The sequence below is a fragment of the Solanum tuberosum genome, unplaced genomic scaffold (assembly GCF_000226075.1).
Source record: "Solanum tuberosum cultivar DM 1-3 516 R44 unplaced genomic scaffold, SolTub_3.0 scf00062, whole genome shotgun sequence".
NCBI classification, from domain to species: domain Eukaryota; kingdom Viridiplantae; phylum Streptophyta; class Magnoliopsida; order Solanales; family Solanaceae; genus Solanum; species Solanum tuberosum.
In genome coordinates, this window is record NW_006238987.1 from 1,242,237 (window position 1) to 1,255,294 (window position 13,058).

Below are 13,058 nucleotides of genomic sequence, written 5' to 3' on the forward strand. Positions count from 1 at the left end.
GCGTAGGAATTAAGAAGCAGTAAATGATAGAATTAATATTTACCAAATCACCCTTTATTAAATATAAGTCATCTAAAGATTGATAAATGAACATTATTTAGTAGCAAGGGTAATAGATACAAAATAGTAAATTATTCATTGATTTTATAACTAGACAAGTATTGTTGGACATTCCAAAATAGTATAGAGGATATGTAAAGATGGGCAAAGGGAGTACTTCCTCCGTCCATTTTTACTTGTCCAATATTGATTTTACATATCATTTAAAAAACCATCAATAGAATGATAAATTTACCACAATCAAACCTCTTTATAGTGAAAACGTTTGTCGAGGTGTTGTTATATATATATATATATAAATGATTATAGAAGGGTAATTTTATTAAGATCAATTTCGGAGAAATCAGACGTTATAGAAAAGTTTGACAGTATATCACCCTTTGAATATAATAAATCTAATGCATTGAAAAATGACTATTTTTAATAATAAAGATAAATTAGGACTTAAGTAATAAATCATCTTTTAATTTTTTCAAACCACTAGACAAACAAAAGTAAATCTTTATTTAAAAATAAACATTTATTTATAATATAAAGTGGACGCACATGAGTACATAAAACTCCTACCGTTCCTTTTAACTTGTCAAATTTTGACTTGACATACTTATTAAAAACAGTAATTAATATAGTGAGTTTACCATCTACCTCTATTAATTGTTAAGTTTCCAACATATTTATTCACTATATTTTTCAAAAACATTAACTCAATATTAATAAATTAAAGGTATAATAAGAAAAAATTGTCAAATTAGGAAATATTTGAACAATAGAAGACGAAAGGAGTAATTAACTATTGATTTGTCTCTTTCATGGACTTACATACAGTTAGTCAGTTATTCGCCCTCAACACGGAACAATCTCCAAGGGTGGACCAATAAAGATGGCTTGATATTTGCAAATACTGTGTGTTTACACCTCAAGGTAAACGAATGTGCGTTAACACTTTTTGACTGGAATGTAACTTGGTAATTACATTTTCCAGAGAACTGCACTGTGTTTACACAGAGCTGAACGGCACCAAACTTATAAAGGAAAAATCACAAATATATTCGAACTATCGAAAAATGATATACATATCCTCTTTATTATACTATTGAAATATCAGAGTCTTTTCCATCAAAAAAGTGGAGCACTTGTATCCTTTACACTAACGGACACGTGTCCTAATCTTGTGCATCTAACTTAAATGGAAAAATGAAAACTAGATATGGACTGCAATTTCTATGTTTACACCTCAAAGCCAAAATCAGTTCAAATAACTTGTTTTTTTTTTAATGTGTCAATTTAAAACTAGTAAAATAAGAGTTTAAGACACAAAAGAACAAGGGGCATGCACCCACTGATAAAGATAATAAAAAAATGGGAGGTCGAGCTCTCGTGTTCTGAATTTGTTTGTTAAAACCTAACTATAAAGTTAAAAGAGCTGTTAAGTATAATATAATAATGTTATGCATCATAGGTTAGGTGTTTAGTTATTCAAGAATTTACCACTTGCCCATGTTCTTCTCCTTCTACTTCTTCTTCAACATTTTGGGTTTTCCCCCTGACCGACTCCTTGCTCTCGATAATCACCCATCCTCATTTACCTAATAATTACATATCGTGATCTCAAATTATTCGTCGTGTTTCTCTTTCACGCACTCTTAAAGAAAGTATGACAGTAGTAATTAGAAAAAAGTTTGACTATTCTATCTCTATTCATTATATATTTACTCTATTTATACGTTATCACCCCATAATTGAGGTGTTTGTACGTGGTTTTCAAGAACAATTACTAGTAACCTTAAAATGACAAATAATGTTAGGCAACCATTTATAAAAATCACGATAGATAATTTGAGATGACGTACGTGTTTTACGTGAATTATATTACTCTGTTCCTTTCACTTACTTTTGGCAAAAGGAAATCTGAGAGAATTCATTAATCATGTGTGTTCACCAAACAAAATTAATATTATAACAACAATAAGTGGTAGGAGAAATTTTCTTGACCAGGACTGCCAGGTGGTGCCTGTTAACAATAGGTTTGTAAAGGTTTCCTAATTAATTAATCAATCCTAGCTATAGTTAGGTTCACTGTTTTACCAAGAAGCAATTATAGTATGTGACTGTTCTAGCTCTAAATAATACTATTTTCCAGTACGAAATATAATGTCCAAGTAGCAAAGAAGAAATATGAAAAGCTTTATGAATTAAGACGAAAAGAACATAGAGTCGAACTTAAAAATTAATCAAATATAACGATACAAAAGTACATAGAGTAGACTGTAGAGCATGATATTTTTAAAAGGCAAGATAGACGCTGCTTTTATTTATGAAATAAACTGTTAATTAACGGTTTGATCTTTTTCATAGGAGCTAGGAGAATTATGATTTTTTCCCATTTCTTCATAAAGTCAAAATTGTTAATACTTTTGAATCACTTTTGTGTAAACCTAAATCATTCCTTGCCCTTTTAAAAAAATAATCTTTCATTATCGGCTTTGACACTCAACTAATTCTGATTCATAAAGGAAAATCTAGCTACCCCTCTAAAGTTTGACTTAGTTTCGAAGTTCTCATTCATTTGCTACTTCTACCACAACGCCTTCAAAACTAGTCGACACTATAGTTAATGCACCCTAAGAAGTGTGATTTAGACTGTCGTTTCTAATGCAAATATTAATAGTTGCTTCTGTAACTTAAACTCACAACCTATGAATCACACGAAAAAATGAAAGGCTTAGTCATAGGTGTAAATTTAGGTAGGCCAAGAAAACAAAACAAAAGAATTCCTCGTTGCATGCATGGCGCGGCAGACAGGGAAAAAAAACAACCGTATCTTCAGCTCCACGCTATCATAGCCCTTTTTCCCTAACATCAACGCATATAGACCATCTTCCTCTGTCTTTTTTTCTATTCAGTCTTTTGTGTTTCCCCAGGTGCTCAATTGTACCTATTAACCAATTTTTTAAACAAGAAAAAGTTAATAATTCTAACCCTAGCTTTGACTTGGGTTTGGAATTTGGGCTTTCTATAAATCTCCCCTGTTTCCTTCCATGTGCATCCTCCCCCTCCTTTATTGCAGACATACCAAAAAAGAAAAGAAGTCAAAAAATGGTGTCTTTAAGTTTTAGTTCCTTTATGCTTGTTATGCTACTCTTCATTTTTCTTACCATAAAGGATACAATTGCTCATACTGATGATCAAGGTACTTACTGCCTTTCTCTTTTTTCCACTCTTCAATACATTTATAATTTTATTTTTCAATGGAAATTTAAATAGTTGTTCTTCCTTATGCAGCTAAACAAATAGTCCATGAGGCTGAAATTGACATCATCAGGGATCTAAGGAGTCATCTGAGTGTGAAGAAGGTACTAAAGTTGATTTGATAATTTCCCCTTTTTTCCCACCGATCAATAGTGTTTTCACTTATCATCTAGCGTGACTCGAACTTCACATGTTGATGATGAAATTGTTCAACCACTTATTACGTGATCAAATTTCTTATTTTTCAAAGTTAAAATTGAAATTTCAGGAAGTTTTGGATGGTGTACCGGCAGCTGCGGAATTCAGCAATGGAAAAATGGGAGGAAGAAAAATGATGATAGAGATACAGAAAGATATGAAGGAAGTGAAGAAAGCTGATTCATCAGGTGCGGCAAGTGCAAGTATCCATTCTGTTGGAAATATAAAGTACCATAAAGGGCAGGGGAAGTTGAGAGAAATGAGCGGTATAACTAGTAAAAGCCATTCAATGAAGGCCAATAGAGGAAGTTTTGTCGCTCTTAATGCTGATTATCACATGGCAAGACCTCACCCACCTAAGAACAACTGAGTGAACAAACTCAAGAAAATTAGTAGAAAGAGAGTACTATATATACTTGTATGTATAAATAGAAAGTTGCACGAATTTTCAGTTTCACATGACGTGCAAGAGAATGCAATTCTTTGTAGTTGATCCATCTATTCTTTTTTCTTAAGCAAATTAAGTGAATGGAAATACGTTTTTTCTCTGTTCTTTTTTCCCTCCCTGCAAGCTTCATCAAGTGTCTAAATTATTTAGTTTTGCTCAATTAACCTTACACCTGCAGCTAGCCTATTTAATTTGCATTTAGCGAACTGGAAATATGGAAAGGAAAGGAAAAGAAATGAAATCATTTCTCAATTTGGGAATTTTCTCCTTTAAAATGCAGGAAACTACAATAGTCCATCCAATAGGCCGCTTGGTGACTCACGAAAGAACGTACATCATCAGGTTCCCCTCTTTCAATTATACGCAAATTTACTACTCTAATTTCAGTGATTTCCGTGTTACTATATTTTTTTTCCTTAATTTGAATTTCATGATGCAGGGCGATGAGAGGGAAAATTCGATGATTAATCCAGAAAGTAGACTCAACTCGAAGAACTCATCCACTAAGTTAGTTTCAACAGATGATCAATTTGATGATAATGGATCATTTCAGAAGCTTGAATCAGAGAAACTTGTGGACGATTCGACTGAGTTTTTCACCATGATGAACAAAGACTATGTTGGAGGTCCAGGATCTGGAAGCAAACCCCATCACAAACCCCCAATCAACAATTTTCAGCCTCTCCATACATCAAATCCTTAAAATTATGTTAATTTTTTGGTTTTGGTTCAACAATTTTGGCCTTCTCATAGGAGGGAAACTAAACACTAACCCAATTTTGCTTAGTGGCATGTACTAGTTAATACTATAATTTATTTTCTCTAGGTGTGATGTACTAATGTGTTGTTAATATTATGTAAGAATCAGTATTTTGATTCCTTAATATTCCATACAGTACCACTGGTCAAAACAGAAATACTATATTTTATTTATTTTTTAAATAATACTACTGCTAAGAATCTCAGAGTGACTGTAATTTATGATTAAAGCTCAATTTGGCGCCGATGAAACAGTGTAATATCACATGGTTAGTTTGTAGCTTTTAAATTTTATGTCATTTTTACGAATCTTTTTAATTTTTACTTGTAAAAGGTCTGAAATGATTTTTTGTGACCCTAAAGTTTCTTGCAATGATCAATGGTAACCTTTGTAGATGTCAAACTTCTTACTGTCATTGGCACATCTTTTACATACACAACAGTTCTAAATAGTAGGAGAGGACATTTTATTTCTTATTATTTGCTTTCCTCTTTTACCTGTTACCATTACATTGTATAAGCACAATATTGTGTAATCCCAAAATTACACTGATTAACCCGGAGCCCTAATTAACCTGGCCCGGTTGCTCAGTCTCAGCCCAATATATATTTGAGGGATATCCTTATTGGGTTGGGGCAAATTCATAATAATATAAATAGGGCCCCTAAATAATTCCTGATTTTGATATAACTAATGCCTCAATTACATTCGCACACACATGATCCAAAATTTCCAGATGAATTTCCGCAAAGCAACAAACAATAACATATTCAGTGTGATCTTACGAGTAGAGGTTTGAGGGGTAGAATTTCTGCAAACTTAATTAGTTACTTACCATGCAGCTGGCGAAGTATATCTCCTCGCCCTCGTTCACAAATCACAATATCAGTTAACATTTTACCCTAGCCCTGTACTAACTCTTCCAACCACAGACAAGATAGATACTAACTTAACAATGATTCTTCCCTAACATCATAGCCCTTTTTCCCTAACATCAATACATACAGACCATCTTCCTCTTTTCTTTTTTTCTGTTCAGTCTTTTGTGTTTGCCCAGGGGCTCAATTGTACTCTTAACCAATTTTTTAAACAAGAAAAAGTTAATAATTCTAACCCTTGCTTTGACTTGGGTTTGGAATTTGGTGTTTCTATAAATCTCCCCTGTTTCCTTCGATGTGCATCCTCCCTCTCCTTTATTGCAGAGTACATATATACCAAAAAAAAGAAAAGAGGTCAAAAATGGTGTCTTTAAGTTTGTTATGCTTCTCTTAATTTTTCTTACAATAAAGGATACAATTGCTCATACTGATGACCAACGTATGTACTGCCTTTCTCTTTTTTCCACTCTTCAATACATTTATAATTTTGTTTTCTAATGGAAATTTAAATAGTTGATCTTCCTTATGCAGTTAAACAAATGGTACATGAAGCTGAAAATGATACTGAGTCATCTGAATGTGGAAAAGGAACTAAAGTTGATTCTATTTCCCCTTCCTTTTTTTTCATCTCACCTTACCCTCCCGCTTGACTCGAACCCTGGTTGATGATGAAGGTGCTCAACCAGAGCAAAGTCTCGGTTGTCTTGATTTCCCCTTTAATTAGTTACAATATTATTATTTTTTTCTCTATACTCAAATTACGTGATCAAATATCTTATTTTTTAAAGTGAAAATTGAATTTTCAGGAAGTTTTGGATGGTGTACCGGCAGCTGCGGAATTCAGCAATGGAAAAATGATGATAGAGAGACAGAAAGACATGAAGGAAGTGGCGAAAGCTGATTCATCAGGTGCAAGTGTTCATCCTGTTTGAAATTTAAAGTACCATAAAGGGCAGGGGAAATGAAGAGAAATGAGTAGTAAAAGCCATTCAATGAAGGCCAATACAGGAAGTTTTGTCGCTCTTAATGCTAATTATCACATGACAAGACCACACCCACCTAAGAACAACTGAGTGAGTGAAAGTGATAAAAACTTTTTGGTAGATGCTAGATGTTCTTGTGAAAAAAGGGATAGTACTATATATACTTGTATGTATAAATAGAAAGTTGCACGAATTTTCAGATTCACGTTACGTGCATGAGTATCGCAATTCTTTGTAGTTTATCCATCTATTCTTTTTCTTTTCTCAAGCAAATTAAGTGACTATGGCATATCTTTTACATCAGTATCACAACAGTTCTAAATAGTAGGAGAGGACATTTTATTTCTTATAATTATTTTTTGCTTTCCTCTTTTACTGGTACAATGTACAATTACATTGTATAATCACAATATTGTGTAATCCCAAAATCACACTGATTAACCTGGAGCCTAATTAACCTGGCCCGGTTGCTCGACTCGACCCAATAACTCTTCTCAGCCCGATAGCTATTTGAGGGATATCCTTATTGGGTTGGGGAAAATTCATAATAGAGGAACTTTCGCATATAGTCACTCAAAAATAACCTAATTGCTCTCCATATCTATAGCTTGATAATTACAATTCGTAGCTACATGTTATAGGGAGGAGAGAGGCGAGCGAGACTGGGAGAGAGAGGAGAGAGGCGAGTGAGAGAGGGCAAAGAGTGGGAGAGAGGTGAATTATATATGTATCTCGGTTAGATAATTGTATATTATACATATGTATTTGTATATATGGCAAGCGAGATTGGGAGAGGGAGTAGAGAGGCGAGCGAGATTGGGAGAGGGAGGAGAGCGACGAGTGAGATTGGGAGAAGGAGGAGAGAGGCGAGCGAGAGAGGGCAAAGAGTGAGAGAGAGGTGAATTGTATATTTATATCGGTTAGATAAAATATATATTATACATATGCATTTGTATATATGACAAGCGAGATTGGGAGAGGGAGGAGAGAGGCGAGCGAGAGAGTGCAGAGAGTGGGAGAGAGGTGAATTGTATATGTATATCGGTTAGATAATTGTATATTATACATATGTATTTGTATATTCTGGCGAATTATACATATACAAACGTGACTAATTATACAAATTCGAATTCAGCCCACGTAATTAATATATAATGTTAGTCGTGAGTGGTAATTATAGAAAACTATAACTATGATGAATAATTAAATAGTATAAGTTTGCTTAACCGCATAAATTTTCCTTCATAATAATATAACTAGGGCCCCTAAATAATTCCTAATTTTGATATAACTAATGCCTAAATTACATTCGCATACACATGATCCAAAATTTTCAGATGAATTTCCACAAGCAACAAACAATAACATGCTCAGTGTGATCTCACGAGTGGGGGTTTGAGGGGTAGAATTTCCGCAAACTTAATTAGTTACATACCATGCAGCTGGCGAAGCATATCTCCTCGCCCTCGTTCACAATATCAGTTAACATTTTACCCTAGCTTTGACTTGGTTTTGGAATTTGGGCATTCTATAAATCTCCCCTGTTTCCTTCCATGTGCATCCTCCCTCTCCTTTATTGCAGACATACCAAAAAAGAAAACAGGTCAAAAAATGGTGTCTCTAAGTTTTAGTTCCTTTATGTTTGTTATGCTTCTCTTCATTTTTCTTACTATAAAGGATACAATTGTTCATACTGATGACCAAGGTATGTACTGCCTTTCTCTAATTTTCCACTCTTCAATACATTTATAATTTTATTTTTCAATGGAAATATAAATAGTTGTTCTTCCTTATGCAGCTAAACAAATAGTCCATGAGGCTGAAATTGACAACATCAGGGATCTAAGGAGTCATCTGAGTGTGAAGAAGGTAATAAAGTTGATTTGATAATTACCCCTTTTTTCCCACCTCACTTCACGAGGATCAATAGTGTTTCCACTTATCATCTAGCGTGACTCAAACTTCACTAGTTGATGATGAAGTTGTTCAACCACTTATTACGTGATCAAAATTCTTATTTTTCAAAGTTAAAATTGAAATTTCAGGAAGTTTTGGATGGTGTACCGGCAGCTGCGGAATTCAGCAATGGAAAAATGGGAGGAAGAAAAATGATGATAGAGATACAGAAAGATATGAAGGAAGTGAAGAAAGCTGATTCATCAGGTGCGGCAAGTGCAAGTATCCATTCTGTTGGAAATATAAAGTACCATAAAGGGGAGGGGAAGTTGAGAGAAATGAGCGGTATAAGTAGTAAAAGCCATTCAATGAAGGCCAACAGAGGAAGTTTTGTCGCTCTTAATGCTGATTATCACATGGCAAGACCTCACCCACCTAAGAACAAGGTACTAAAGTTGATTTGATAATTTCCCCTTTTTTTCCACCTCAATTCAGGAGGATCAATTGTGTTTTCACTTATCATCCCGTGTGACTCGAACTTCACTGATTGATGATGAAGTTGTTCAACCACTTGTATAAAGCCTCACTTGTTGTGATTTCACGTGATCAAATTACTTATTTTTCAAAGTTAAAATTGAAATTTCAGGAAGTTTTGGATGGTGTACCGGCAGCTGCGGAATTCAGCATTGGAAAAATGGAAGGAAGAAAAATGATGATAGAGAGAAAGAAAGACATGATGGAAGTGAAGAAAACTGAATCATCAGGTGCGGCAAGTGCAAGAGAAAAACTTTTTGGTAGATCTAGTTAGATGTTTTTCTTCAGTTAGATGTTCTTGTGAAAAAGGGGTAGTACTATATATACTTGTATGTATAAATAGAAAGTTGCACGAATTTTCAGATTCGCGTTACGTGCAAGAGTATCACAATTCTTTGTAGTTGATCCATCTATTCTTTTTTTCTCAAGCAAATTAAGTGAATGGAAATATGTTTTTCCTATGTTCTCGATCAACTCCTCCCTGCTAGCTTCATCAAGTGTCTAAATTGTTTCGTTTTGCTCAACTAAGCTTATATCTACAGCTAGCTATAGCCTATTTAATTTGCATTTAGCGAGCTGGAAATGATCAAAGAAAATAAATTATTTCTCAATTTGGGCATTTTCTCCTTTAAAATTAATGCAGGAAACTACGATAGGCATCTTGGTCATGACTCACGAAAGAGCGTACATCATCAGGTTCTCCTCTTTTAAATATATGTAAATTTATTTACTATTTGCTTGACACTAGTTTGAGTGATTTCTCTGTTACTATTTTTCCCCTTGATTTGAATTTCATGATCAGGACAATGAGAGGGATTCGATGAATTTAGCAAGTACACACAACTCGAAGAACGATGATCAATCTGATGATAATGGATCATTTGAGAATCTTGGATCAGAGAATTTTCAGGATGATGCGACTGAGTTTTTCACCATGAACAAAGACTATGTTGGAAGGCCAAGACGCAAGCCCGGTCACAAGGTTTTTTCCTAATTTTCTTATCATATTTGAGTTTTACTTTCTTCTGAAGTAATTTTAAATTATTACCACAAATGTTTTAACTTTTTTCTGAAAAAAAAATATGATTCTCTTCTATATTTGATTATTCTTTTCTTGGGGAAAGCTTATGAAACCCTAAAATTTAAAGACTCATCTTTTCATACATGATTAGTTTCTTTCGAAGGGAAAACTTTTTTCTCTTCTATATTTGATTATTTATTTATGGGTACACTTTTTCTCTCAACCATTTTAATATTTTCTTTTATATTAATTTTCATGTAAGAGGTATCAGTGTATGACGGAAGTATCTGCATACCATTTATGATAGTTCGGAAATATATTTATCTTTTTTTCTTTCATAATAACAATATTATTTTTTAGTATAAATTTGTCATTTAATTTATTATCATATTAATTTGTAATTGTAAATTTTCGCATGATATCCTAATTACTTTGAAACCCAACACACAAACCCCGATCAACAATTCCCAGCCTCTCCACACATCAAATCCTTAAAATATATTAATTTTTTGGTTTTGGTTCAACAATTTTGTCCCCCTCATGGGACGGAAATTAAACAATAACCCAATTTTGATTAGTGGCATCAGGCATGTGCCTTCATGTACTGGTTAATAGTACTACAATATTTATTTATTTTTCTAGGTGTGATGTACTACAGTATTTTGATTCCTTAATATTATATACAGTAACACTGACAAAACAGGAAGACCATTTTAAAAAAATAAAATTCTACTGCTAAGAATCTCTGAGTGACTGTTTTATGAGTAAAGTTCAATTTGGCGCCGATGAAACACTGTAACATCACATGGTTTGCAAACTTATATTATTTTTACACGTAAGAAATCTGAAATGATTTTTTTTTTTTATGATCCTAAAGTTTCTTGCATGATCAATGATAACCCTTCTAGATATCAACTTCTAATAGGCATTGCTAAAATTTATCAGTGGCCCCTAAAGTTGGCATCAAATTTCACTTAGACATCTTAACTAGACGATGTTCATTTTAGATACCTCATATAGGGTTCCGCTGTGTTATTTTGACACCTTTTTTTACAATAAGCAAAAAACTGAAGGGGAGTGTTGTCACACCCCGAGCCTACACCCTGAACGGGACTGGCGCTTGTTGGCCCCAAGCGAACCCTTGGTCTGGCTTAACTTATAGCGGAAGACTTAAACATTAATACATGGATTCAAAAACACTTTAAAAACAACTGTCTCAAATAAACTTAGAACGTTTAAGAATAAACATTCAAACTAGCCATAAATGGCAACTTAAGTCTTATAGCAAAAACATCTGAAATACAAGATTCAAGAACTATGACTACTCGTCTATGAAGCCTCTAAAACAAAGGGGAACGTCGGGACAAGACCCCTGATCATCCTAACAACTAAAGTACTAAATCAAATGATAAAAGGGGTCCTCCATAGCAAGGAGGCTCACCAACTGACTCTGAGTACTCAACTGGATCAACGAGGCGCTGAATGCTAATTTTGGTTACCTGTGTCTGCATCATAAAATGATGCAAGCCAAATGGCATCAGTACATTGAATGTACAAGTATGCGAGGGTAAACTTGTTAGGGTTTTGCCCTGATTTTCTTACCATAGTTTAAGATTTATTTTTTCTTAAAGAAAAAAAAAACATTAAATGTTTTTACTTTTCTTGAAAGGAAAATATAATATTATTTTATATTTGATTTATTCTCTCCTTTTAGGACTTTTTTTCTAGTAGGAAAGGTTTTAGGACTCTTTTTCTAGTAGGAAAGGTTTTTAGGACTCTATAAATATAAGTTTGTTTCTTCTAACACAATAACAATAACATCCACAATGTAGTCGTTTAAGATTCTTGTTTATGGGGAGATTTATTCTCTCTAAACTTTCAATGTTTTTCTTTATATTAGTTTTGATATAATAATATTTTGATTTTTAATATAAGTTTTTCTTATCTGATTTATCAACCATATGATTTGCAAATTGTAAGCTTCCGCATGACGCCCTATCACTCCTTCATAACCCAACAAAACTAAACATAACATAAGCTTGAAAGGAATCTGAAAAGAACACTTACCTTGGCTTTACTCAACTCATGAATAACTCAACTCAAATGCAGGGTAAAAACAACAATAATAGTGTAGTATATACAAAACATTTAAAACTGTAGGTGACAACTCAAAGTATTAAAAAAATACAATAGCAACTCAGTTACATATAAAGTAATATAATACTGTGGGAGTTTCTCTAACCGACAACCACCACTTTGAGCCTAAGTGATGATACAACGTCTCGCCCACACTGTCAGAACTGTCCTATACCTTGTCGTGATATAGAACGCCTCAACTAAGTGGATCCACTAGTCTATGCTAAAAATCACTATCCATGATGGCTACATGGTTTATGGAGACTTGAGTTATTATGAACTCGTCCCCATATCGGTGCTCAATACTACTCCCAAAATATACTCAGCTCATATGTTTTAAAAACAAAACTCTTTCTTTGATTTGAGATAATTACTTAAAACATAGCTTAAAAGCTCTCTTGGAAATCAGTGTTTCCCCTCTTGTTTAAATGTGAAAACATTTAACTCTTGGGAATACTTAGTTCCCATATAACTTTTGAAGAAATGAACTCAAGTCTTTACTATTTGCTCAACTCAAAACTCAAGTCTTAAAACAAAGTTAAAACGTTTGTAAAAGATTTTTGAAAACTCTATGAACTTTTCTTAACTTGACTCTTAACTTTCCTTGAATTGAATTATGGACTCAAGGTTGATGATCTCATGTTGATGGATGATTTCATGATATTTAAACTTACCTTAGAGTGTAGAAATTGACTAGAAAACATAGGTACGTTACTAATGAACTAGTACGGAAAGAAGTGTGAAAAGGTGGAAAGAATCCACAAGAATTCAAATGAATTTCATCATGAACTCATAATCTTATCCTTCAAAAGAACACAATTGCACTGAATTGAATCATGATTGGCGCATGGCTGAATTAACCCAATGCTATGTGATCTCACATACCTCGTAGGGA

General features: G+C 33.6%; 2 protein-coding genes across 2 annotated transcripts; both read left to right on the plus strand.

Moving 5' to 3' along the window:
- Positions 1–3,094: 3,094 nt before the first annotated feature.
- Positions 3,095–4,779, plus strand: LOC107060151 (uncharacterized). Its single transcript, XM_015307655.1, has 5 exons — positions 3,095–3,250; positions 3,343–3,413; positions 3,578–3,695; positions 4,236–4,297; positions 4,395–4,779. Exons 1-5 carry the CDS (start codon positions 3,157–3,159, stop codon positions 4,656–4,658), a joined length of 609 nt encoding a protein of 202 aa, XP_015163141.1. The 5' UTR covers positions 3,095–3,156; the 3' UTR covers positions 4,659–4,779.
- Positions 4,780–8,139: 3,360 nt separating this feature from the next.
- On the plus strand, positions 8,140–10,227 carry LOC107060152 (uncharacterized). The gene is made up of 6 exons (XM_015307656.1): positions 8,140–8,281; positions 8,375–8,445; positions 8,622–8,918; positions 9,119–9,236; positions 9,650–9,702; positions 9,809–10,227. The coding sequence occupies exons 1-6, from the start codon at positions 8,188–8,190 to the stop codon at positions 9,998–10,000; spliced, it is 825 nt and encodes a 274-aa protein (XP_015163142.1). The 5' UTR covers positions 8,140–8,187; the 3' UTR covers positions 10,001–10,227.
- Positions 10,228–13,058: the final 2,831 nt, after the last annotated feature.

Bases quoted from the DNA above. Each gene is read 5' to 3' on its own strand.
- LOC107060152 (XM_015307656.1), top strand. From the start codon at position 8,188: ATGGTGTCTCTAAGTTTTAGTTCCTTTATGTTTGTTATGCTTCTCTTC. The intron at 9,237-9,649 runs GTGCGGCAAGTG...AAATTAATGCAG, and splicing joins GAAGAAAACTGAATCATCAG to GAAACTACGATAGGCATCTT. The intron at 9,703-9,808 runs GTTCTCCTCTTT...TTTCATGATCAG, and splicing joins GAAAGAGCGTACATCATCAG to GACAATGAGAGGGATTCGAT.
- LOC107060151 (XM_015307655.1), top strand. From the start codon at position 3,157: ATGGTGTCTTTAAGTTTTAGTTCCTTTATGCTTGTTATGCTACTCTTC. The intron at 3,414-3,577 runs GTACTAAAGTTG...TTGAAATTTCAG, and splicing joins GTCATCTGAGTGTGAAGAAG to GAAGTTTTGGATGGTGTACC. The intron at 4,298-4,394 runs GTTCCCCTCTTT...TTCATGATGCAG, and splicing joins GAAAGAACGTACATCATCAG to GGCGATGAGAGGGAAAATTC.